Source organism: Coturnix japonica, chromosome 4 (genome assembly GCF_054131305.1).
Source record: "Coturnix japonica strain WE chromosome 4, WE-NBRP24, whole genome shotgun sequence".
Lineage (NCBI taxonomy): Eukaryota > Metazoa > Chordata > Aves > Galliformes > Phasianidae > Coturnix > Coturnix japonica.
Genome location: NC_140666.1, coordinates 74,820,696 through 74,847,572, shown reverse-complemented (window position 1 = coordinate 74,847,572; position 26,877 = coordinate 74,820,696). Strand labels below are relative to the sequence as shown.

Here is a 26,877-nt window from a genome sequence, read left to right as displayed (position 1 = left end):
AAAACTGCAAAATAGGGAAGTGTTGGTATATCACTTGTGGTGCGACATCGATTCCAGGGAGCAATAACTTGTCATATATCAGGAGTTTCTCTTAACCAGCTGTACCCCTCTTGATCCTGTATCTTCAACACACTGTAACAGATGAATTCCTTTTAATGTGAAATATGCTCTGCAAACATCAGTTGTATTGCTATCAGAAATAATTAGCCTTATGTATTTTCTTTACAGAATACATCAAAGAAGCTGGAAGCTGTTCTATATGCCTCTAATTTTCTACTATGTCAGAGTGCTTAATTTTTTCAGGTAAGTGCATGAGATGTATAATAGACATGAAAGGGCTGGTACAGCTGGTAACAGCACTTACATTAAGTACTTCTATGAGCTGGCAGTTCACCGTGTTCCCATTTTCCTCATTTTCCAGCATTCCTCTGAATGCTTGTACTTCCTCACGCTGTTTGCTAGTTCAGAATACCCATGTGTTCCCAAAGACAGCAAATTCCCCATGGCTTTCCTCTAGGAAGGGATGCTGAGCTGCCCCTAGTTCTTTACACTGATGTGGTAAAATGATGTGGAGAAGACCGGTAAGTCATATTTCTCATAACCAGTAGCAGCTTATGAGGCATTTGGAGACCCAGCTGATAAATGGATAGCGGGCCAATCAGATCATGGCGTGGGGATCAAGGACAGCACGTAATATATTTGTAAATGGGCTTTACATAATTTATTGAAATTAGCATAAAGTTACAGCTTTACAACACTGAAAGTCTTGAGTTACACATCGTCTGTAACAGAGAAGCCTGTTTAAATCTTAATAAATGCAAAATGACACTTGATACCTCCAGGTTAAAGAAAAAGTCCTTCCAGTACAATAAGAAGCAGTTATTGTCTTCTTGCTGCACTAATTCATATGTGTTACTTAAACAAAGAAACACTTATATTTAAAGCAACGAAAGTCTTATTTTTGTGTTATTGTCATTCTATTGATACTGCAGCAATTTTAGTGAAATACATAAACGAGGTAACGATTAAGAAGACTGTGCATCCAAAGAATGATACTTATCAATACTGAAATCATCAGCTTAATTAGGTCACAAAATGCCAGGAAATTTAAGCTCATCGATAAGCATAGTATTGGGGTTATGTTTGGCCTTTGAGGAGCATTTAGAGAGCAAACAAATGATATACTCGGGTTTGCCAACTTATCTTTTTTTGAGATATAAAACTATATTTTCCAATGTAATGGAATTGTTCACAGTCATTTTATGAGCAATAGCTAATGTCAACCAGAATTTTAGTACTGCTACTTTTGGCTTGAGTGTCAAGCCAAAGTTTGCATTAGGAAAAAAAGCTGAAGATGGAGTTGCCTAAACAACACAATAGAGAATATATTGCTTTGATTTCATTTTTAACTTCCCTGGTTACTTTCCCTGCCTCACTGCTGAAAGTCTCCTTCTGCCAGCACTGAGCCCAAAGTCCAGAGATTTATTCAATAAATCTCTGCTTTTTTTGTCCCCATACTGATGGAAGACTTCCTTTGGAAAACTCAAACATTGGTCACATTAATCCTTTAATGCCTTTTTAAAAAGTCCAAGAAATATTTGTATAAATGGGTGAACATGCCAATACGATGTCTTACATATGTGTAGATAAGTGCATGTAAATTCTTCTAGATCAGTAGGAACTGTAATCTATAGTAGACTTTTATGTTGAAATGTTGACAAGACACCATGCCATGAACAGGTGGAGGTCTAGCATCTCCACTTACTAAATACATCTAATAATAATAATAATACGTATAATATATCTAATAACAATAATACGTATGCACCTGAAGTCTGCATAAAGCCATCTCAGGGACAAAATCTTTGAAAGGAGATAATGCCAAGGATTTTGCAATAAGTAACAAATGTCAGTTTTGGTTTCTAGCTTAGAATTTGAGGCATTTAATGTTTCATTTGAAATGAGCAGCTCTGTGTGGAATTAGTACTCATTCACACTTTGGAAGAGTAGTATGTGTGTGGGGAGATTATTTTAGTAAAGGCATTCTCAAATCAACCTTTCAGGTATTAGGTGTTTAGGTAGAAGGCAAATAAGTGTGGCAATGGTAAATGTCAAGTGTGTGTGGAGGCCAGCAGACTGGCCAGCTCATGGGCAGCAGAAGTGTACAGGTTGGGAATGTGAGAGGAGTCCTCCCTGCAGTGTGAACACGCTTAGCTGGCTGCCTGGTAATTATACTTGCTTATTCTACTACCGGCAACACCGTGTCCAGTGTCAGCCAAGGGTTAACAAATTGTGTAGGAGGAAAACAATGGATTTAAAAAAAAAGGCTTTGAACTGTCTTTGAATAATAAAGAAGCTAACAATACCTACTTTCCCGAAGCACTTTGAGATCTGTAAATTAAGGTTTACATAAGAGTGTAAATAATATTATTTATTTAAGAGCTCTCACATTTCCCTTCACTTCTTCTCTTCTTCCTCCTGTCCATTACTTGTTAGTGGGAAGATGCTATTTGCATTCATTAATATGTGTCCAAAATGGGAGGCAGTGGGCGGATGAAGAATATAAGATTGACTGAGAGAGATCTGGAGGAGGAAGGCGAGGGGGCTGTGAGGTGGGAATTAGACTATAAGATGGGTAAGGAGGGGTTAGCAAGAGGGGAATCATATTAGGTTTCTTTTGTGATTAAAAATTTCTTACCTCAGAGAATTCAGCAGATCTTTGTTTTAGACTTGTTTCTTTTTCTCAAATCGTTCAGTTAAACATTCAAGACAAATGAAAAAAGTTGAGAGCAGCTGTGATAAAAATCTTTTAGCAGGGTCTGGGTTTTTGTCTTCAGGGTGGGTGACACAATTCATGTTTTATGTGTTCTGATTGAAATCACATTCAGGCTCGAACTGGTGCTCCTTTGCACATCCTATTGTGTTTACACTTTTGTTTGATCTTTTGCTTCCCCTGTAGTGGGTAGGACATATTTAGGGTCTCCAAAAAGAATAAAAATAATTGTCATTTGTGCACTTGGTGGAGAAACCTGCTGTCATGGAGGATGTAAACCACAAACTCCACTAACTTTTGTCCCAGTGAGGCGTTTGTACTGATGGAAACATTTGAAGCATGGTTGTAATGAGAGTAAACTGGTTTTGTAGTGAAGGGGCTGCTCAATTATTAGAAAACCAAGTCCCTCTTTCCTTTCAGAAGCATCTGTCTGTCTAAAGATGTTAGCCATATTAGTCCTTTGTAAAACTGTTCTTGCACTGAAATATTTTTCCTTTTAATCTGTGAAAGCCCTTCCTGTTGTTTTTGTGACTCTCACCCATTCTTGGCATTGACTCCGTTGAACATGATCTCTTTATGACTTTACTCGCTACTCAGCTCCAGAAATATGTTAACTACAGTAACTCCATTAATTATTTTGCCTATCATCCATGTGAGAGACAACAAACTATACAGTATTGAAATTCATAACCTAGGTTTCAAACTCTATATATGTTAAATCAAGTGTTATTGCCATCAGAGTAGTCAGGAGTTCTTTATTATCTCTCACAATTGTAGAAACATTGGGCAGAAATTCTCAGGAATGCATCTACTCCCACCAGATGACTTCCTGGTAGACTCCAAAGTCTTGGAGACAAATTTACACTTCCTAATGGGATATAAATGTGTTAATCACCTGCAAAGTTTTAGCATTTACGTTCATTACCAAAAAGATTGGAGCATCCTCTATAACACCAGGGATGCAGTCTGTTGCAAATATTGATCCCTAGTAAATATCCAGCTGTACATCAATGTGGAATTTAATAATCACAATGCATATCTGACTGTGCTTTTTCATTAACTGCATTGTTAAGATGTTTACATGTCAAATACATTTCAGACAATAGAGAAAACCGGGGCTTGAACTCTTTTAGGTAACTGCACAATACAAGAATGTTCTCCTCAGCTGACTAGGGATAAGTCCTTAACTAAATAACCATTGTAGCTGTAATTCATATTCAAGTCAGCACTGATCTCTTTTAGTGCTTTGTGGCTTTACAGGCCCAAAAGAGGAAAGACTAATTTATACTAATGCAGTTCTCTAATACAGACGGCTACCAAGGTTTCAGAACAAGTTAAAATGGACAATGTTGTTTCCAAATTCTGGAAGTAATACCACTCTTCAGTAAAGAGCCTCATAGTTGTTTCCTTATGTCTGTACATGTCAAAGATCTGCTGTTTTTTAACTCTACATTCTTTGGAACACTGAAAATTAAACCGTCAGTGAAACATTTTCTCTCCTGATCCCAGCTGAGTCTTGATCATGCCTGCTGTCTTCTGAAGCTGTGTCTACTCAAAGAGCAAACTTGATCATGTGAATTTTACTGTTCTTGAAAACACATCTTGAGCTACTCTGATGCCTTTGCAGGATGGATGACCATTTACGTTACTGGCCTTTCATTATTTAGATTTTGTTATGACTTAGATACGCTCAGTATTCTATACGAAAGCCTGGGTCTTAAAGATGAACAGGGTCAGTACCTGGCCAGCAAATCTCCCATTTGTTTGGGAAAACTGTAAGGGAACTTACAGAGATGATGCCTCTTATGCAGATACGTTTCCCTCCTGTGTGTTTGCTTCCTGCAACACGGAACAGCACATGGACGGAGTTCAGCTCATGCTGAATTTGCACACACCAGGAATTTATTCTTGTTCTCTGAGATGCTACCTGTGGTTGCATCTTCTGCAACTACTCTGGTGAGTTTTAGGCTGGCCAAGCGTCATTCCAAGAAACTGCACATTAATTTAGCACCTTTGTGATAGGAAGAAATAACACTTGACATTTAATTGAATGTTTTGTTCTAATGAACATTATCTATCCAGGAGTTATTTATTTATTTATTTAGTATAAGGTCCATGGCCCCTAGGGGGGGAAAAAGGAATTAGATTGGTTTTCTTCAGTAACATCATCTCTTGAATCTATTCCTGAAGAATGAAAATTTAGCACATTGGGCTATAACTCTCACTGCTTCGTGTCTTGTGAAGTTTTTATTACTCTTCTCCTTTGATCCTGAATGAGGCAAAGGCTCCTGAGACAACGAACACGCTCCTTTGTCCCTTGAGGCTCCTTAAGGAGGCTCTGAAAGCAGAAAATCTGCCCCACGTTGCCCGAGGCAGACCCTGCATTGCCTGCCTCTCCATAAGTGACTAGGTTTTCCTTTCAAACATTTTTTGGAAGCACGATGAGTCAGATCCCAGCCTAAAACATTTACATGGTCAGTGCATAATATTGTACTCAGTAAAGGAACAGCCTCGGAATAAAAATCCTGCCTTCAGACGTCACCATACGTGGCTGAGTGGCAGCCTGGCACTGTAAAGGTGAGCATCTCATCACCTCACTGTCAGAGCTGGGTTTCACAAACAGTGGCTCAGAGGAGAATAAACCACAGCTTACAGGAATTAGAGGGATTCACAGTTAAAAGCTTCAGCTACTTCTGAGATGGAGGTCATCAATCATAAACAACTATTTTTATAGACAGCGTTGAAAGACAGTTTTGTTAAGAAAACTGAACTTCTGAAAATGGTCCTTGAGGCCATTTCCTATCACTTTGTTCCCCTTCAGGCTGTTGTCAGGTCTCCTTGGGCTCCAACATCACCTGTAATCAGGGTCAAGGCAGCAGCTGGCTTTACACCAGCAGGTGCTCTGCGATTCTGCAGATGGGGCTGTGGAGGCTTTGCAGCCACCACTTACACATACACATTTCTAAGACTAAGGTGAGGAGCAGGTTCTAGCCCCCAGCTCCAAAGGCTGGGTGTCTGATAGATAGAAAGGTGCAAAAAGCAAGAGTTCTATTTTTCTTGCAGAGTTACTAAGTCACCGAGCTGCAGGGAGATAGCCCTGCATATGCACAGACGAAGCAGATCTGCTGATTCAGTGGCTGGTTTACAGCTTACTTTCTCAATACAGCTTGCCTGCTGAAACAGGAAAAATTCAGAGGGAATAAAACTACGGTGCCTGAGGTAGCCCCTCAAGTTCTCAGCTAAAATCATCAGTAAAATACTGATTTGTGCCTACTTGGTAATAGCTTACTGTAGTTATTGGATAACATATCTCTTTATCGCAATCTTCCTTGATAACGCTCTGAATGCAGTTATCAAAGGTGTCCTTACATCTTTAACTCATTCAGAATGAAAACCATCGCCAAAATGCTAATGAGCTCCCCTTAATCGTAAACACGGAGCACTGATAAGAAGGAAACTTCATCCTCTGTTCTCAAAGAAGTTCTTACGTGTTTCCTACTTACACCGTGTTTTATCTGATTCCCCTCCACTTCTGTTCCTAGGCAGATTAATAGGCACCTGAACGGACAAATAACAGTACTGCCACTTCTCTGCATCCTTTTGACAGACTTCTGAGATTGCAAAATATTGTTTGAAAATTACTATTGGAAAAAAGATTAACCGAGTGATCAGGCAGACTGCAATTTCTCCGGCTGGAACAAACCGTCCCATAGCACTCACATGAACACATTAGTAACTCTTACTTAAGTGCTGATGGGACATTTTTTAGAACGTGATAAGTGTGAAATAGCCTGTAGTTTTATCACTCTCGGTTGCTGCCCACTCCTTTTGAAAAAGGGTTGATCGTGATTACTGAGGTAGGCACTGCCTTCGGACTGTAAAAATGTTACTGCGTAATGATGAAAGCAAACTTTGCTCAACACCTGTCTATATATATTGCAGGTTGCAGTGGCTGCCCAGTTGGTCCGTTCACTCTGTTGCCTGGGGAGAAAGAAGTGGTAAGTAAAACCAACTAAGAGCAAGGAGTGCTGTGGTTTTTACTTTGTTTTCTTTCTTTCTTCTTCTTTTTTTCCCCTCATAAAAAATTTTAAACTTAATTAGCTTATAAATCATCAGCTCTGCTTTCACAGCTCAAGAAAAGGCAGCAGAGAGCTAATGCAGGGAGCAGGAGGGGCGTGTGAAATGTCACCCGGTTGGTAGCATTTTCAGCTTGTGTGCTTCACTGCATTTATATTTTAAGGTAGTGATAACAAAGTGTAATTCTAAAACCAAACTCTGATACTTTTTGTTTGCAAGTAACCAGTTGTTTTAAAGAAATATCATAGGAAAAGACCCGGTGTATTTGCAGCTGTCACAAGCAAAGCAAACAAAAACACAAATAATAACTGCCTATGACATAAAGATGTTATTGTTTTTGCTATTATTTGGATTGAAAAGCGGTGAGATTTTAAGTCACGGTGGTACTGGATACTGGAAAATGCCCAGGATATGATTAATGAAACATTGGAATGGAATACTGTCGGTCCATGTGCTGGTGCAGATAGCCGCAGTCTGTGTGCAGCACTACCAGGGCCAGGCTATTCTCCACGGAAACATTTTCTTATGCTAATTCAGTTTGATACACTGGGGTAGAAGGAATACATTAGTCTAATGCAGTTAGTTCAACTAATGTGACAGTAGACAGAAATCAGCTGGTTTCTCAGTAACTTTTATTAGCAGCTCTTCCATTAGATCAGTAAGTCCTTTTAATGTCATTATTCTTTCCTCTCTCCAATCTTTGCTGTGTGTTTTTGTCTTTGGGATGGGGTAATTTGTTGGGTTTCCTTATTGCTGGGAACATTTTGTTGTTGCTGTTGCTTTATTCTAGAAAAAGGAATTGTTTGATTTCAGTAAATACCTCCTGGGCGTTTCAAGCAGGTCACTGAAGTTTCTCTGTTCTGGCTCTTAAGTGGCATTGTTTGGTGCTTTGCTTGGTTGTAAGTTCTAAAATTAATGTCTGGGATTTGTTTTCTCTCTGTACTAGTTTAGGCATTAGTTTTCTTCTTAGTTTTATCTTTTTTATTTAGCTTTGCCATGTGTTAGATGTGAGACAAAAAGTCAGGGCTGTATAGGAATAAGCAGTGAGTACAGTGCTGACTTTTTATTCCAGCTTTCACACATCCTTTCTTTTTTTCCTCGATTGCTTCTGCATTAGTTGAAAGCTCACAAGGTGGCTGAGCCTGCTGTCTTATTCAGACAAAAAGCCCCATGGAGGTGCCAGGGCAGAGATGGGGTTTGCTCTGAGGCTGGATCCTATCTGGCATTTGTTTACCCGGTTTTCTCTTCTGCTGCACTCGGGGCTTTGTGGCTGCAATGGGCTCTTGGGTAGAACTGTCAAGTAATGTAAAGAAACTAAATTAATTTGTGCTGGCTAAGGTCTTTCCCTCCCCATTTCAATATAATTTGCTTCTCTGTCTGAGATAATGCATTTTGAGGAAAAGCTGTATTTCTTCCAACTGTACATAAGAAGGATTACTGTGTAGCTATGTATTTACTGCTCTAAAATATGTGTAGCAAATAATGATCTTGACTAACTCATAGCACTGGCTCTCAGATCATCTGGTAAACGCCTTTTCAGCATAAAAACTGTAGCATGGTCTGGATGGCAAAAAGTGGTATGTGTTTGTGGGAAGGCTGTGAGAGGAGAGGAGAAGTGTAGAGAGTCTGTCCAAAGCCAAAATTTGATTTGGAGCTTCATAAGCAACCTGGGAATTTTTTATTTCCCCAGAAAAGCCTTGATTTCGTTGGGTCTGTTCCTGTCAGGTGAGATATGTTCCAGGCTCACAGCTCACTTCGGGCACAACCTGCCCTTTCACTGGATGGTCATGGGTGGAGAGGTACAAACAATACTGTACAGGCATGTGCAAATGGAACTTCATATTCTCTGCGTTAAGTCCATCAAAAGAAACAGATTTGTCGCTGTTGCTGCTTTAAGACAGAATAACACTGACACGGAGCCCTACAGCAGCAGCAGCAGCACTGTTACAGCTGTGCAGTGGCCAGGGATGGCAGTGAGGGTGTTGTGTGACACCAAGCGTCGCTCTACTCCTTCCCTGGACTTTAACTCTGTCATGCAGCAGCGAGGGAGAGAACATGGCTCTGACTTCATACCTCTCACATTTTCTTGCAGCATTTGTTCCCTCCGTTTGTGCTGATCTCCCCCTGAGGAGCAGGAGGTTTCAGTTTCCCTTGCAGCCAGAAAGGACGTCACACGCAGTTAGCATTTTCCGAAGGAGAGGAAAGACTATACCTGCCGTGCCGTGGTGTGAGAGGCTTTGCTGCATGGCTCGCTGGCGCAGGCTGGGTTACAGCCCGCACGGCGTTAGCTTTCAGCCCTTTGCAATATGCATAGTGTGCTGTGACCTGCCACTTTCCGGGGGAATGGGGCTCCTGTTTCAGCACAGCACTGAGCAGCACACTCAGCCTGTGCCCGGGGTCTAGCTGAGCTTCTCCTGGCAGCCTGTGTGGGCACAGGCCTGTCCTCTGCACATTCTCTAACATGTTCCTTTGCAGTTGTCATCAGTGCTCAAAAGAAAACCACTATTAGTGTTTTCATAGCCACCGTTTACAATGGTGCTGTGCCTGATGTCAACTAATCCAAGGAGCAGGGAGTGATGTGGGCAGCCCTGTCACCCTCTGCTCATCCACAACACCTGGATTGTCTTCTGCATGTTTTTCTCAAGATATTAACATTTGTACTGAGGGCAAGAAAGAGTTGTTTGAAGGGAAAATTGTATCCTTGTAGAGCAGTGATCAATTAACACTAAGTTGCTGTGGCGAGGACTCTGACAACCGCAGTATCAGGTGTAAGTTATCAGCTGTAAGTTATCAGCTATAAGTTATCTTCTCCACTGTTTCGTTTAACAAGAGCTGGGATCTGGAGAAAGCTGACAGTCTGGGTGGCACTTCAAGGATCTGTGTGGGTCTGCTTTCATCCATCCTAATAGCAGTCACATGGAATTGGGGTACAAGGAACACCACTGCAAGCCCAGCCACGCAAGGCAAATATTGTTAGGGTATCCAGTACTCATGTCTACCTTAACAAATCAGAGGTTGGCCAGGACTCATACGAATAATTTTATAAACATAATAATAATAAAAAACTTCCGCCACAGAGACGGTCAATTCTCATTCTAGAGTATTTAATCATATAAAGCAAAAACAATAATAATGCATGACGTACCTGTGGAATTCTGAGCACCTCAGGAACATGAGTGATGTTTATTAAGATGCCTTGCTGAGTTCTTGAACTGGAAGAGTTTATGTAGGAAAACCACAGATTGCTTTTCTGCCAAAGTTTTCAAGCTCCATTTTCTGTAAGAAATGCATTTTCCATACTCCAGTAACGCAGGCTGAATCTTTCATTTCCGTACCAAAGGTAACAAAAGAGCTGTAAAAATACTGATGACCTCCTGGACTGGTGCTATCCAGTATATCCCGTACTTCTCTGTGGCAAGGAGTACATTGGCAATACAACTTTGAACCTGAATTTCCAAGGCATTTTCCTGATTGCATTTCGCTGAAGGAGCATTTGTGCTGAGCAGTTACGCTTTTTCAGATCTCTTTGAATGCTGAATGTGTATAACTGAAACTTGTTTGACGAGACTGAGGTGTTCTGGCACAGGTGGGGCTTGGAGGTTGTTCTGGCATGGATGAAAATACCAGAATTTGCTCCAAGCAGATGAAAAACCTTGTTGAAACAAGTAAGAGCAATTTTCCTCCATCTGTTCTGAGATCTTGGTGTGCCTTAGGAACTGCGCTGGATCTCATTCCACTGATAGCAAATGTGCAAAAATGTGTCTTTTGCTTGTAGAATAATAATTCTTTTGATTGAATAATAGAATAGTATCTTTTGATTGTAGAATAATTTTCCTGCTAATGTGGAAGGGTAGAAATTCTTAATCTGGGGAGTGGCAGAAAACAACAACTTGCTTTGCTGCAGTGGTATATTGCTAGTACTGTCTGTGCCGTTTCCTTCCCAGCTGTAGGAGTAGGATGTGCGGCTGTTAACATGGGCAGGGACAAAACATCAGCTACCAAAATGATTATGATTAAACAAATGATTAATTATACTCTCTGAGAGTGGCTGCTAACCACAGCTGAGTCTTGTTTATGGGCGTATGATATGGACACCTGCCCTTGAAGGTTCGGGACAGGTGCTTTGTTTATGAGGAATATTACAGGCAAATGAGCTCACCTTTGTTTCGGCCATGTGGGTGCAAGACATGGTGGCCAGCAGGCATGTGTGGTGGAGAGGGTGGAAGAAACAGGTCCCATGGTGAGATTTTTTTGTGTAGGGTTCACTTCTCCCATTCTTTCCACTGGGTTTTGGGTCACATTGGCTGGGCTAACCAATGGTATCACAGGCCTGGGAGTGTGAAAATATTATCAGGTATCGCTGGGAGCCCTATGATCGCCTTGTCCCCTGCAATCTCCACCCCTCTGGCTCCCTGTGTTGCTGAAGTAAATGGTTTGGGTCTTCCAAATTTTGGTGCAAGAAACATCTCCCTCCTCAGCTTTTGCCTGGCCTTAGGCTGCCTCATGTTCTTGTATCTCTGTGTTTGCTTAGACCAGCAGGGATTTGGCCACATGATTTCTTATTTTGATTATGTTTGAATATTGGACAGTTTTAGAATGAATGCTAAATGCTTGACCTTAAAAAGGGGTCAGCAAGAAAATGGTTCACGGAGAGCATTTATTTGATGTGACTGAAACTGAAGCTGCAAATACAGACCTGCAAATACAGACCTGAAAATGGCCACTGCTATTTGATGATGCTCTTCTGTGGTCCTTCAGCAGGGATTGCTCTGAACTTCTGGAGCTTGGGTCTTCCTTCAGGTTGTCTGGGGTCACTTTACCATCCACCCTTCCATAGGAATGAACCAGTAAAGGCAACAAGAAAATTTTTTAGCATATGTGGCCACCCAAAGTAGGGGGAGGAATGAATTACCAGTTTTGTTATCAGTCAAAACCCGAAGATGGAAGAAAGTAAAGCTTTTTGCTGAAAGAAGATAAAATGAATTAGAGAAATGCTTAAAGTAAGGAAAGCAGAGAAAAGTTGGCTTTCATGCCAGTTGAAAGTGAACAAGAATACAGACATATATATATATAAGGATACAGATATACATATACATATATGAAATCACACTGTTGATTTTATTTGCACAATTTACAAAATTATATATATATATATTATGCATTAAATATTTAATATTATATATATAATGTATACATGTAATCTTGTAAAATGTGCAAATGAAATCAAGTGTGATTTCAAAAGTAATTAGGATGTCCATTTCACAAATAAAGGAATAATTCAGAAAGATTATTGAAAATCTGTGTTTGTGGACAAGTTCCATCCCATCTTTTTTAATCATATTTTTCACATATTTTGTTCCAAGATGTATTTGTTGACTGCACACAAAGTTTAATGAGCTCTGCTTTATTAGTCACAGATCATGGCTCCTTGGCCTGAGGTAGACAAGCCTGAAACCAATAATTATATTGGTGATTCCTCCAAACAAAACCAGAACATGCCTGGAAAAGAAGGAGAAAATCATAAAGGTAATGTGTGTTGACCTGCAGGTTATGGAAATATGTATGTTTGAGTCTCCGTGGAGAAGAGATAAAGTAATTAAGACATTTTTAATATTCTGTTTCATCAGGCAATGTGGCTTCACTTGGAAACAAAGTGGAAATTCAACCTGCATTTTCCACAATAGCATTGATAGATGAGACAAGGCAAGAAGAAGACCCATGGGCTTTGCCAGAACTGCAGGACACCGGAGTCAAGTGGTCAGGTAGACATTTCTCAGTACATTAGTTACTTGCACTTATTTTTTCCATCATTTCTGATGTCTGAATTTAGGATTTGAGCAGTTTTCATATGTGGACTTCACACTTTCTCTTACGTTTCTCAGTGGTGAAGCTGAGATATGACATTCAGGCTACTAAGAAGGAATTGGAAACTGTACTGCTTACCCTCTGTAAAGCACAAGAGGATATATAGAAAACAGTCTGAAAGTAGTGTGATCTTATTTTCAGGTTCATATTGAACCTTTATTCAGTAAGATGAGGTGTAAAAATAAGGGTCAGTCTAAGACTTCATTAGGAAAATAAACTGCTTCCTTCTGCAGTTAAAATTTGGATTATAAGAACACTTTTGGGCTTAATTACATGCAGGGGTCACAACACTGTATTTAGCTCCATAGCCTCTTCTTCTGCACTAAACTGTTATGGAGAGAACACCAGAAAAATAAACGTTTCTTTATGCATAATGTGTTTTGTTTTGCAGAACTGGATAGAAAGGGAAAAATCATTCGTGTACTCTACGGGATAGGAAAGTTTATTATGCTGCTTTGTTTACTCTACTTGTTCGTGTGTTCTCTGGATGTACTGAGCTCGGCTTTTCAACTAGTAGGAGGTATGAAAATACATTTAAAGTATCAAGAATAAGGCAGTAAATCTCATCTGAATCACCAAACTGCAAGTATCACCCTTAAAGAGTATATACCGCAGATTTATGTGGAGAGCTGTAGGTTTAGAAGGAAGTATCTCTACATGGAGACTGACCTTCCTCTGTGTGAAAGGACCTTTGTTTCTAAGTTTCCAAAGAGCTGTTGATGTAGAGACTGATGTCAGTTTCTTAGGAAGCTCTGTTACTTTAGTGACAGAAGCATTCAGCACTGAAACGTCCCCTAAATCATTCCAAGATGAAAACTGTTGAAATATATTTTAACATTTACCTTTCTCTAAGGGTTGAATTTGGCTCATGGATTCAGAAGTGGTTATCATATAAATATGTGAGCTTCTGTAGAGCTTTTTCTGGGTTTTTGGCAACCTAGAAAGCTACAGGAACAGTATTACTCGGAATTATTAAAGCAACTTTCCTTGATGTGGTAACCAAAAGTCATCAAAGCAGTAATAGCATTTAAATCTATGCATATATGCTTTTTTACTCAATAGTCTTTACTCCTTTGCTAGTTTTATATGGTTCTCTGCAGAATTCACTGGAACTTGTGTAGTCACTGAATTGAGAGAATATCAGGCATAACTGATAAACTGAGACTTCAGAACCTGAATTTGGTTTCCTGGGCTACATCACCTTGTACATTTTTTCTGCTTGCAAGCATGGATGCATATGTATCGTGTTAAATGATTGAATGGTCTTTAATTAAATGCTCTGCTAATTTGTATTGACTTGGCCTTAAACTCCTCTCACTTGGAATATGTTTTGGTAGGTAAAGCAGCAGGGGACATTTTTAAAGATGACTCAGTGCTCTCTAATCCTGTTGCGGGGCTGGTGATAGGAGTTCTGGTGACTGTGATGGTCCAGAGCTCCAGCACTTCTTCATCCATCATTGTCAGCATGGTGTCCTCTACACGTAAGTCTGCTTGCAGTGTCTTCCTGGAGATCACCCACAAATCTTGGTGCAGCATACAATTGTTCCCACCTGTGTTGAAGTAGTAGAAACATTGGATTTAAGAGTAGGGACTGCAGGAAAAGACTTTCACTGCTGTTGCATTTGATATTTTAAAAAAAAGAGAAAAAAAGTTAATGCGCTGTAGAAAACAGTGAAATAATATTCATAATTGCAGTGAAAGTCACTGGAAGTGCAGGCATTGAATGCACTAACTTAGGAGGTATCCACATACCTTTCTTGTGTTAACCAGTTACAGAATTTTGTTTCTGGCAACATTTCAAAATTCTTCAGAAAGTGGGTTATGCCTAGGGAAGGAGAGATGGTTGCTCTGTCCCTCTAATGCGTGATGAAAGGAGATAACAAGGGACTACAGTGGGGATCACTAGAGTGTTGGAATGCCATGTTCCCAAGGGGCATGATTAAAGCAAACATATCTGGATTGGAGTCCCTTATTCCGTTGACACTGAAGGAAGTCTGCCCCTGTGGCCTTAATATAGGTTAATTTTTACTGGACCAAATAGCTGACAGATGATCTCATTTTTTTCATTCAATGCTTCATTTTCTACTTTCTAGTGCTGACTGTACAATCAGCTATCCCTATCATTATGGGGGCAAACATTGGCACCTCAGTTACAAACACAATTGTGGCGCTCATGCAAGCCGGGGACAGGAATGAATTTAGAAGGTATTGTACTTAAACATTAGATCTGAAAAGTTGCTTTTCTTCCTTCTTAGTAAGTTTTCTTCTGTACTGCCTGTCACTCCTACAGCCATTCAATCCTTCTATTGTCCAGAAGTTGAATGTCTGGTTATGAAAGCTGCAAACAAACTTCTAAAGCAACTTTTATGACCTCTAAATCTCAGTGGAGATTAAATAAATAAGTAAAGTAATAAATAAATCAATCCTGTTTTTCTTTGTCATAAGGAAGTAACGAAGTCAATTCTGTAATATTCTTTCAGCAAATAGCAAGTTGTAAGCTGTCATCATTCCTGCGATGGCCAAAGTAGAATATCTGGGTGTGTGGTTTCACATAGTTAAAGAAAAGCATATTGTCTCCCTTCAAATTTTTGTGGTTTTTAAAAAGCCCTCCATTTTAAATAGGATCTTACACAAGGATAAAGTTTCAGATGGCTTCCATGACATCACCCACCTTTGATTATCTCTTAATTATAGGAGTTAGTAGATTGATATTAGACTATTTTGATCTATTCTACGTAAGAGAGACATCAGCGTTCAAGGTTTTGGAAGTCTACAATAAACAAAAGATGGTAACCATAGAAAATATGATGTGTTTTGGCTGCCAAATTATGACAAGTCTGCCACTTGGCGTTATCCTTGAGAGATTTCATGGCAGTAAACTTGGGAGGGATATGAGACTTTGGTACCTTATCATTTATGACAAACGTAACATATGAAGTACCAAAGAATACTTCTACAATACTTGCTGTCTTTGGTTGTGTTAGACTTGAACTCCAGTGACAAAGTAGCCTATTTGTTTTCGGTCAGGTAAAAAAAAGTGTAAATAAGTTGATTTTCATTGCAGCCTTTAACAGTCACATTTGCTGTCCTACTTTGAATGTTCCACTTAATTTCCTCTCAAGCAATTTGGAACGTAAATCACAGAATTACCATTTCTAGGAATATTTCCTTCACATTTTCTTCCTTTACAATGCTTAATTTAAGGAGTTATATTTTAAAACAAATATAGGCAGATTGCATAGAATTAAGAGCTATTAGGAAACAGCTGTTAGGAAACAGCTATTAGGAACGTGGGAAAGAGTGCCCTTGAGGAAACAGTTGCGGCTCTTCAGGTTGTAGAGGAGAAGCTGGAAGGACAAACCTGTAGTTTGCAAGAATGTGTGAGAGGGCTGCAAGCAGCCACTTCTACATGAGTCAGGTAGAATAGGTCCTGGAGGCAAATCCTGTTTCAGGATCAAAAACGTAAAAAAAAAAAAATAGGTGAGAGGCAAAGAATGTAGGCTATACCGCCACTTCTTTCTTCAATTCAGCTCTGTTAGCTGCCTTGCGTTAAGGATCACTTGTCTCTCCTAGTTTTTTCTTGTTTCAGTGACCTTAGCCAACTCTTTTGCTTGGTCAACGGTGTGGAGAAAATGTGGAGCTCTGTAATAAAACTGCCACCTTCTGGGACCTTAGAAATGAAATAATGCCTGTCTTGAAATTGGCTTCATCTCCACTTTTGTGATTTCATATTTAAATGGAAATTGTGCACATACTGTTTAATTAAAAGCAGCTCTGTTTTTTAATTTCTTGTAGGGCCTTTGCTGGGGCAACAATTCATGATTTCTTTAACTGGCTTGCTGTGTTTGCATTGTTGCCCATTGAAGTCATTACTGGCTATCTTTACCATCTCACCAACGTTATAGTTGAGTCCTTTCATCTTGAAAGTGGTGAAGATGCCCCTGAGCTACTAAAAGTCATCACAGACCCTTTTACAAAGCTCATCATTGAGGTAAGATCTTTAGCTCTTAAATTAAGCTGTTACACAGAGAGCCCCGGCTCCATATGTCCCATTTTTATTTCCTCCACATTTCACTTTAGTGAGGACAGGCCTAGCTAGGAAGGCTGGGAAGGCAGGAGACACATGGGATGGACAGAGTGTCAAAACGATTGCATGGACACCGGCAGACAATGCTGCTTGAGGCAATCTGGCACATCCAAATGATCTGCAGGAATAATCCAGAAGATCTGAAGAAATAATATAGATTATGGGAATCTTAAACACCACTGGGGGAGCAGCTGGAGGCCAGATGAATTGCATGCAGCTCCTAAAATGGCAGTAAACATGTTTAGGCAGTTGCGTCGGTGTAGCTGCTTGAATAAAACGGCTGAGATATGTGTGGGGGTGATTTGGGCACAGTGAGACACAGCGTGTGTGTGTGTAGAATTTAACCTTCTCTGGGAGTAAAGCCCCTCCTCCTTGTTGGGCAGCAGCTCCAGTGTGAGGGATCATCATAGAAGCTTTACATGTTACAGCTTCCAAAGAAAGTTATTTTTTGAGTCGAGATGAACAAAAGTGTGTGGTGCAAGTTGAACTAATGCTGTTTGTTGTTCTTTTCTTAAAGCTTGATAAATCTGTAATAAATGCAATCGCTACCAATGATGAATCAGCAAAAAACAAAAGCCTGGTAAAGATTTGGTGCGTAACTGAAACCAATGTGGTGAGTATTATGTTAAATTAGTTGTCAGGCTCCCTAGGAAAGATATTACTGATCCGTAGCTGACATTTCTTATCATACTAATGTGAAATTAGATTTTTAAATGAGTATTTGTTGCAGTAGAAGAATGAACACAACATAATCTAGCTTTTGCATCACTTAAACCAGACATGTCATTCCAGTAGTGAGCTTGATATGGTTGCCTTACGTACCGTACCATGCAGGGTCTTGCTTGTCAGGACTCATGGTTTGGAGCCAAGCCTTTCACTTCTTTCACAGTCAAATACCTTTAAACTCAGTACTCCTATCAACTCCCTGAAAGTGGAAAAGATCTGCAATGGTGGACCAAGAAACTCTTTTTTTTGGCCACCATCTATCCACTCTAAGCACCTAGTCTAATATGTGCTAGAGGAATCTGCTTACAGTTGGTTGGTTCAGCTTTCTTGGAAAACTGCCCTCAGACAAAGCCTCTCTGGAGCTAAAATTGTTTGTTCTTCACCTGAGTAACAACACTGTAGTGTGAAGGAAGTTGTTACCCAGGGTGACACCAGTGGGTACTTTGGCTGGCTATGGAGCTGTGTTTGAGCTATGTTGTTCAGCTGAACTAACAAGTGGAGCACTCTGTTGGACCTTTACTTGTTACTGTGTATATAAAACTAACTCCTGAAGTCGTAATGTAGAAGATAATTGAGGACACGCAGCAGAGATTAAAATTCAGAGCTTGCATTTTCAGAGGAGACCAGCTCCTATTGAATGACTATCTGGATGGCCAGTGAAATGCTAGCTGTGGGAGATAGTGGTAGGAGCAGAGCCATGCTAATGCGAAACTCTGCTCGGGTTACTCTGCTGACGAGCTGGGTCTTTAATCTCAGGCAGAGGCTGGGGCAGGCCTGCTGCTTCCAGCCCCCTGGCAGCTTTTGGTTGCCTCCAAGCTGGAGGGGGAATGTGAACGCTGCATCAGAATGGGATCTGATGTGATCTCTCTTTCCCCATTTCTGAATCAGAGTATCACTCCAGCATATCTTACATATAGCTCCTGTTCGGCAGTGTGTAGTTCAGAGTCCATTTTAGCTACATTGATAGGGGGAAATACAGTTCAGCCACGGAACTGTTTCTTAATCTACATAAGGACTTGTGGACTTAGTGTCATCTGGGCTATCAGCTGGAGCTCCTGTAAGCAAGGTTGTGTTTTATAGAGAAATTCATGTTCAAGTCAATAATACTAGTAGTAATCATAATGAAAATGCCTAGCTCTTAGATAATCTTTGAGCTTTAGAAAATAAAGTAGGAGCTGCACCTCTGCATCTCTGTTTCTACAGATGGGAAAACAGAGGTGCGCAAAGCCGTTGTGACCAACCTGTGCTCATTCAGCAGCAGATACTACACTAGTATCATGATAATCTGAGTCACAGTCCTGTGCAATGCTCATCAGACCATTTCAGAACCTCAGAATCACCAAATGGCTGAGGTGGGCAGGGAGCATTTCTTCCAACCCCTGCTTCAGCAGGGATACTCTGAGCAGGGTGCCCAGAACCACATCCAGGTGGATGAGAATACAATAAAATCTGCCATGTCATTAATGGGGTGCAGTAGAGTTACACTCCAGTTTACAAATCTGCCTTTAGTTGATAAATTCTTGGTTGCAATAAAAAACCCAGAACTTTGTATGAGCTCTTAAGGAACGCTGTAGTTGCCTGAAACAGCTGCTTTCTCCGTCAATCTTTAGACACTGCAGAATGTAACACTTCCACCTTCGGAGAACTGCACCTCTCCTGAATTTTGCTGGTCAGAAGGAAACACGACGTGGACCTTGAAAAACATATCTGAAACAGAATATATCACTAAATGTAAGTAGTGGAACCATTTTGCCTTTGATATCATGTCTTTACCAGAGATACATATTGTTCTAATGGTGTTAACAGACCACTTTAGAGGTGTATCAAGAGGCACTCACCTGTATGTGTAGACAGGATACCTCTACTGCTGCAGTCAAAACAGCTTGTGCTCTGTTATACAGCTGGAGTTGCCAGCATCTGGCAGTACATGCATCTCTTTCCATGCCCCTTAGTATCAGCAATTGAGGTCTTCAGTATCACGTCACCCTGGCTATTCAGGTGACTTGGTGCTACAGTTACAGGTACTTTGCTGTTAGCATTGCTTGGATATCTCCATCCAGGTGTGCTGTTCAGGAATTCCGACAGCTGTTCTCAGGCACACAGCCATCTTTAGCTGACCCACAACCCAGCTAGGAGCACATCACAATCTCCTCATTTGGTTGTACTCTCCCTCCATGCTCAAAGCTGCACGTGGTCAGCCAGACTTTGCCTGCTCTGCAGATGTGCCTGCTGTGTATTTTATGACAGCATCATGTGGGAGCCCCTCTCAGGCAGATTATGTGCAGCTAAGGAGATGGCATTTTCAGTTTTTGCCATGTATGCTCCGGTCCCATTTTCATAAGGCTGTGCATGAAAACCAGAGCTGGCCTTGGCATCAGAAACAAAAAGGAGACTAGGCTGATTCGTTTTCCTTTTCTTTTTTTGCAGGCCGGCATCTCTTTACAGAAACAGACTTGCCCGATCTTGCCATTGGTCTCATCCTTCTGGCTTTGTCCCTGCTTGTTCTGTGCTCCTGTTTGGTGATGATCGTTAAGCTGTTAAACTCTGTGCTTAAAGGACAAGTAGCGAGTGTTATCAAGAAGACAATCAACACCGGTAATTACCTGCTTCCCATGAAGCTCGTTCTTAGTAACAGCAAGGGCACTGGGTACACTCAGTGACGTCCCCTCTTCTGTTGCAGAACAGTTTCAAGAAAATAACATTAGACCAGAAATGTTGCCTCTAAATATTTCTTCAGCTCAGCGTGTTATTTTCTTCCTTAAAGAAATGTATTAGGGAACAGTTTGCTTGTGAACTGCAGATTAAAAGCAACAGAGACTAAAGTCCAGGCTCTGTTTCTGATGTGTAATCATTAGCTGTTAGAAATGTAATCTTCATATCCCCAGAAGATAGTGCTGAAGTGCTGAGATCATGATTGCCTACTTGCACACAAGGTCTGCATGTTCCTTTTAAAGTAAGTCTGACAAACATATGTAGAGATTATTTGATCTAATTCCCTTACTTGCCACGTTCCATTCTTTAACCTTCTCCTCAGTAAGATAAGCAACCCTGCACATTGATACTTTCTGTCTTTCCCTGTGTTATCCACGTGATTTTTGCTTTTTCTTTCATTGTGTGCAAACAAGGCTGTTTGTTTTGCTTTGTTTTATTTCCCACTTAGCTGCCTTTTCTTCATTTCTCCATTGAATGGTGAGTACAGGACCTGCACCAGGGAAAGGCAGTCCTGGCATACACCTGATTGTGTGAGGGCTCACAGCCATGGGGAAGACAACAAAATGGTCCCCATTCTGCCTTCTCCTGGGCAAAGATCACTGCCCAAATCAAAATAAATGAGTAGAAAGTGGCCAATTCATGATTTGCTCACAATTTCTCTGTGTCATCTCAGCTGATGAAGTCCTGACCTCTTGGCTCACTCATAAATCTGCAGACTACAAGGAACCATTGTACTTAGTTTCTCTAATTAGTGTGGTTAGCTTTTCTTTGCAAGAGTAAAAAATGAATTACTAGGAGATGTTCAGCTTGCAACTAGTTAGGAGCCTTACAATTTTAGCATGGTGGTCTTCAGAGCCTTTTGAAGATCCCGTCTACATAGCAAATGCCTGGTTGCCAAAAGCAGGAAACTCTAGACAATCAGGAGGTGTTGAGTTGAGCTCAGTGGAAACATGTCTGGCACCTAATTGTATTACAGCACATACACTGTTCTGGGTCAGGACAAAAGTCTACCTAGGCTAACATCCATCTCACAGTGTGTCCAGTGGTGGAAAGCTGGAGACAGTACAAGTGACAGCGCAAATTAAAGTAGTAGAACTGACTCTGACCTCCAGTCTTGTTTTAGACAATATACAAACAATAGATGTACATTCAAAATGCTTACTAGGGTTTTCTCTGTTAAGTGACTTTGTGTGGAATGTTCTGTTATTCTAAAGGCATTGTCCTCCCTCTATTCTTCTAGATTTCCCATTTCCTTTTACTTGGCTGGCTGGATACCTGGCTATGCTTGCAGGAGCTGGCATGACCTTTGTTGTTCAAAGTAGTTCTGTCTTCACATCTGCTATTACACCTCTTGTTGGTAAGTTGCCAGTATTTTGTTCTTCATCCCCACATTTTATCTTCTTCATCATTCTAAAACTGCTTATTGCCATTTATTTTCTTCTAGGCATCGGCGTTATAAGCATTGAGCGTTCTTACCCCCTCACCCTAGGAGCTAACATTGGCACAACCACAACAGCTATACTTGCAGCTTTAGCAAGCCCAGGGAGTACATTAAAATATTCATTACAGGTCAGTATAAACAAATGCTTCCTTGAATTTATTTAGATGTTGCAACTCTTCTGAATAAAAACCCGACAAAATCAGTTGTGATACAAATATGTCCTGGATATTGAGCTTGATTCTATGTGTGGTACTAAGAATGGTTCATTAATTTCAGCTACTAGAACAAAAAATTTCTATTAAGCATAGCTAGAATATAAATATGTAGTAAAATCTTTCCTAAATTTAGCTTGATTTGATTAAGTTCATTCAGAAATGCAGCAGGATTGGCCACTTGACTGCAGAGCATTGAATTTCAACATTCAGTGCCCAAATCTGACAACTCTCTTTGGTAACCCCCTATGGAGGTTACTAATATCTGTAAGTTCCTTGCTCAGGATCCTGACAGTTGCTTTATTTCTGGTGGACTCAATGTATTTCTGTACAGTGCTGCATTTTAAAACTTCTCTATCTGCAGGGAGATATCTTGACCCTGTTGGGCTTCCCTTGCTTCCAGATGCTGTGGCCTGTTTATCTCCATTGATCTTTAGAATATTTGAGGTATTATCAAGTCCTTTTTTCATGCTAAGATAGGCCTAGCAGTGAAATAGAAGCACAGACAAGAAAAGATCAAAGCGAGGACCTAGAGGAGGGAAAATAAGAAGTCAGTACCACTGGAAGTTATTAATGTGTGGTTAGGCCACAATGTCATTTGAGATAATTAACTTTTCAAGTGTATTTGCTTTCAGATTGCCTTGTGCCACTTTTTCTTCAATGTCTCTGGGATTATCCTGTTTTACCCACTGCCTTTTACCCGGCTGCCAATCCGCATGAGCAAGACCTTGGGAAACATAACAGCCAAGTACAGATGGTTTGCTATATTTTATCTTCTCATCTGCTTCTTTCTTTTGCCTTTGTTTGTATTTGGTCTGTCACTGGCGGGCTGGCCAGTCCTTTTGGGTGTTTGCCTTCCCCTGTTGGCTCTGTTTATTGCTGTGATTGTAATTAATATTATGCAGACAAGGCGGCCACATTCACTGCCTGAGAAGCTTCAAAACTGGGATTTCCTACCCGTCTGGATGCACTCCCTAGAGCCCTGGGACAATATGATTATGTCTTCACTCGCCTTCTGTGGGAAGCATTGCTGCGGATTCTGCAAGTGCTGCAAAGTCAATGCAGAACAGGAGGGTGCCAAAGATAATCAGCTAAAAACTATGGAGGTTTATGAAAACACCATTGCAATGGCTGATGAAGAAAGAGGTGTAAGAAGGGCTCCAGCTGCAGCTTGTGTTGAAAAAACAGGCACAAACAACACAGCCTTATAGTAGTGGATCAACCCATAATAGCACAGGTAAAGCATAGGACAGTCAGGCTCTTGAAAACTACCTTGAACAATGCACTGAGAACAGAGTGAATGTTTTGTTAGGTTCCTGCAGCCAGTGATATATCACTCATCAAGGAATGGAGTCAAACAAGCTTGACAGAGTCCCTAGAAAACCTATGATCAGTTGAAAAGCTAAAGACAGATTTGCTTACAGAGCATCTACTGTGTGGTACATTCATCCAATGCTATCAGTAGCAACCAAAGGAAATTTTGATGTAGTCCTATGAAGAGAGGGATGAAAGGAGTGTGATTAATCAGAAACCAGTCAACCCAACAATGCACTTGTAGAACAGCCTTTCTGGCCTATTGGCTTATTCTGTAGAAGTTACTTTATGATACCCTAAAGGTTCTGTAAAAAAAAAAAAAAATTAAAAAAAAAAAAAGTAAAAAAGAAAACCAAAAGAATCCAAATGCTTTCATTGGCCTATGTTCAGTGGTCAGAATAGAAAGCAATATTCCAAGTATGGACAAAATCTGTTGTCTGTGTGGAGGAAAATGAAATGCTGGAACATACCTCAGGAGCTCTGGGAGTCCTAGTCTGGCATAAGGGTGTGCATAATCCCATTTAGAGCCCTTTCTGTCTCCTTTAACACCAAGGGCAGGAGCTGCTGTCTTTTCTTTTCTTGAGCTAAAGGCCAAAAATGAATTGCTGATCGCTTTGCCTGCTGAAGGTTAAACACTGGGTTTAGAGACACCAGGTGGCTATGAAAGACCTTTGTGGACTCGGGGTGTGGTTGCATGGCTGGTTGTCTCTCTGGATAGTCCTCCCTCATCCTGTCCACTGAGTAATCCCATAAGCACTTGTCCTGGCACAATTAGAGGAAAGGCGCAGGAGGGAGGACAAGTGACTGGTGTGTAGAGAGCTGCCCAACTCCAAGCTGACACCATGAGATCTCTCTGCAATTGGGACTGAGCCACAAGATGGCATTTAAATATAGCAGTAGAGACTGGCATTAGAGAGAACAGACTATGGTTAGCGCAGGACATGCAGCTGCATTGGCAAGTGAGAAAGGAGTGTTCACTCTGCCACTGTCACCACGTGCTCTGAACCACCTTCCTTGGAAATAATGTGAATTTTACTGGCAATTGTATGTAGCAATCCAAATTCCAAATAACACCCTTAGGTAGTATAGTCAATAGCACACGTGGTCAGTCCAGAGGTAGTAAAGCACCTGGTGTGAAACTGATTGTGCTCAGGTCTTACATTACTGATGATTTAGTAAACGCTTATGAGACAGCACTGAATCATGGACTGACAAAAGGTATCATTTCAATGTCGGAAAAAGAGCATTTCAAAGACACATTGAGTGCTTCTGCTGGCCTTTAATAACTCAGACATAAGTGAGCATGGGATAGTACCTGAGGTCCTACCACTAATGGAAAAAAGATCATGTGGCGGAGTGTAGGCCAATCAGTATCACGTGAAGCCAGTTTGCATGGCTGAGTTGTAGATTAAGCTTGTAATGGAAATAGTGAGAGGACCCTTAGTTTAGCATAGCCACTCAGTGCTGCTGTGACACATTTCCTTCGGAGTAGTAGGTAGTTTTCTGCAGAACTGGGACCAGCGGGCTTCAATCCAGACACGTTTTAGAAGGGAAAACTTTTTCATCTGCTTTTTTAAGCTCGCATTGAAAATAACAAACTAAGCTGCCTAAAACATGTTGGCAAATCGTATTCATACTGAGATTGCAACTTGTTTCGACAGTAATGAGCCCAGTGGCAAAATGCACCAGAGTGAATTTTCAGAAGCATTTGATTTTGGTGTAGTTCTGCTCTTGGTGGGTTTAGTAACAGAGAACAGAGTTCTACCCAACTATTCTGCTTCAAATTTACTTTTTCTCCATATAGTTCAAACAGAATTTTGTCAGCATTTCATTTTCAGAATGGAATTGTCTTCAGTAATTGTTCTTCATTTTATTGTCACGGTTCTGGATTCTTTCACATTTGGTGCTTCTTGAAGTTCCATTTCCCATGCTCTGATTTAACAGAAAAAAAGAAAAAACAGGTGAAAAATCCAGAATTCTTTCAAAGGTATCTTAAATTTCCATGGACCATATATTGAAACAGGAAACATTTCCATCTACTCATACTCATTTCTTGATGTGCACCTTATTTTGCATCTTGAAGTAAAGCTGATGAGCGCAGTGATAGTAACGCAGTGATATTAACTCTCAGCAAAACATCAGAGGAAAAGCAGTTCCTACAGAAGGATCGGGGTGAAAAATTAAAGTCAGGCATATCCGTACTTCATGTTCCTTGTGGTAACTTTTCCCCTGTGGTGTATTGAGTTTGTCCCCTCCGCTCTCCTTGCTGCTGAACCTCAGGCCATATTGTGCTGTTGTTTAGGCAGGTTCCAAAGCAGACACGACAGCACAACATGCCCTGGGAAACAAACGTCCCTCCTACTCTTAGCAAGAACTATTTACACTTTATTTATAATTATTTGAGTGTACAGAACTTTTCATAAGTTATACAGAAAAAGGCTCGTGATTGTGTTATATGTACGTATATGAAAACCACACCATGGTTATCTATAAAAATGTAAAAAGGAACTACTGTATATTTTGTAATATAACTTTTAACATTGTTTGTAACTGTGCATACTGTGTCTTACGGAGGCTGCTGGCTCCACCAATAGGTTACGCAAAGGTTGTTAGTGATGCAGAGACAGATTTCCTCAAATAAAGATGAAAAACACTGGTGTGTTTTCGTAACGTGGCTTCATGCACAAGGATGCAGGACTCCGCTTTTCTAACAGATTTGAGTTTTCTGCAATGAGGACTTTTGGAAATACAGGATTTCTAAAGTGCTTTTTTTTTAAACTCTTACATGTTTTATCTTTTACTGTCCTGGGGACAGCGTGCGGCTTTATACTTTGTCATGAGCGCTCATCTTGTCTGTCCTCATGCATTGAATGTAAAAATAAAGAGAAATTAAAAAAAAAAAAAAAGGAGATTTTCATATCTGTTTGTAGACATATCGTGGAAGATGCAGGAAAACGAGGGTGCAGACATAACACAAATAACTGTGCAACACAGTGTAAACTGTCTCCTTCTAACACGCAAGCAGCAAGCACCGTAGGCCTGTGATTTAAGATTTCCAGCTTTTTACACTCATGCAGAAATACTTCAGTTCTGTGTGCCATCACTGTCCGTGACTCACTGTCCATCATGAATCAAAGCACGTCCAGGAAACAGGCAGAGATTGTGCCATCCATCTCACAGTTTCCAAACCCTCCGCAGAGCTACGCAGGGCAAAGTTCAGCGACGCCTATCAGTATTTAACAACAGATACACGATGAAGCCTTTAAAATGTTCAAAATAATGCTTCAGCTAATTGCTGGGTTGGTCCTGTTTCTGCAACTGGAATCTACCCTCTTCCTCTCTGTTTATGACTTAACCATGATGATGGTCACAGCTCCTTTTGATGGTCCCAGTCTTGTTAGCCCTCTGCTGAAGCTTCGCACTCACTTCCCCTGCTCCAAACCCTTGATAACACCTCACTTAACTGAGCTACAGTTGCCATCATGATAAATTTTTATTGATCAGAAACACGGGTTGAGTTTTTTAACGTTTCTTTTTTCAGCTCACCAAGTAGTGAAGAGTGGCTCATCAGGTCCCCAAAATGGCCTCAGTCTGTGCTGCTGAGAAAGGCTGATCTCTTATTACAGCAGAGTATTTGTGAGTGCAGTTTGACATGGTGCCACTCGCGACA

At 40.6% G+C, this 26,877-nt stretch overlaps 1 protein-coding gene across 3 annotated transcripts; it reads left to right on the top strand.

Moving 5' to 3' along the window:
* Nucleotides 1–222: 222 nt before the first annotated feature.
* Nucleotides 223–24,575, top strand: SLC34A2 (solute carrier family 34 member 2). Of its 3 annotated transcripts, none has more exons than XM_085545611.1 (14): nucleotides 223–303; nucleotides 6,716–6,771; nucleotides 12,262–12,376; nucleotides 12,478–12,612; nucleotides 13,107–13,235; nucleotides 14,053–14,196; nucleotides 14,809–14,920; nucleotides 16,511–16,706; nucleotides 17,320–17,415; nucleotides 19,139–19,259; nucleotides 19,956–20,123; nucleotides 21,481–21,597; nucleotides 21,685–21,809; nucleotides 22,529–24,575. In XM_085545611.1, the coding sequence occupies exons 1-14, from the start codon at nucleotides 279–281 to the stop codon at nucleotides 23,102–23,104; spliced, it is 2,115 nt and encodes a 704-aa protein (XP_085401737.1). In that variant the 5' UTR covers nucleotides 223–278; the 3' UTR covers nucleotides 23,105–24,575. The 3 variants fall into 3 exon arrangements, with proteins under 3 accessions (XP_085401737.1, XP_015718415.2, XP_015718414.3); XM_015862929.3 differs by lacking the exon at nucleotides 223–303 and adding an exon at nucleotides 6,609–6,630; XM_015862928.3 differs by lacking the exon at nucleotides 223–303 and having other exon boundaries at nucleotides 6,673–6,771.
* The last annotated feature ends 2,302 nt before the right edge of the window (nucleotides 24,576–26,877 follow it).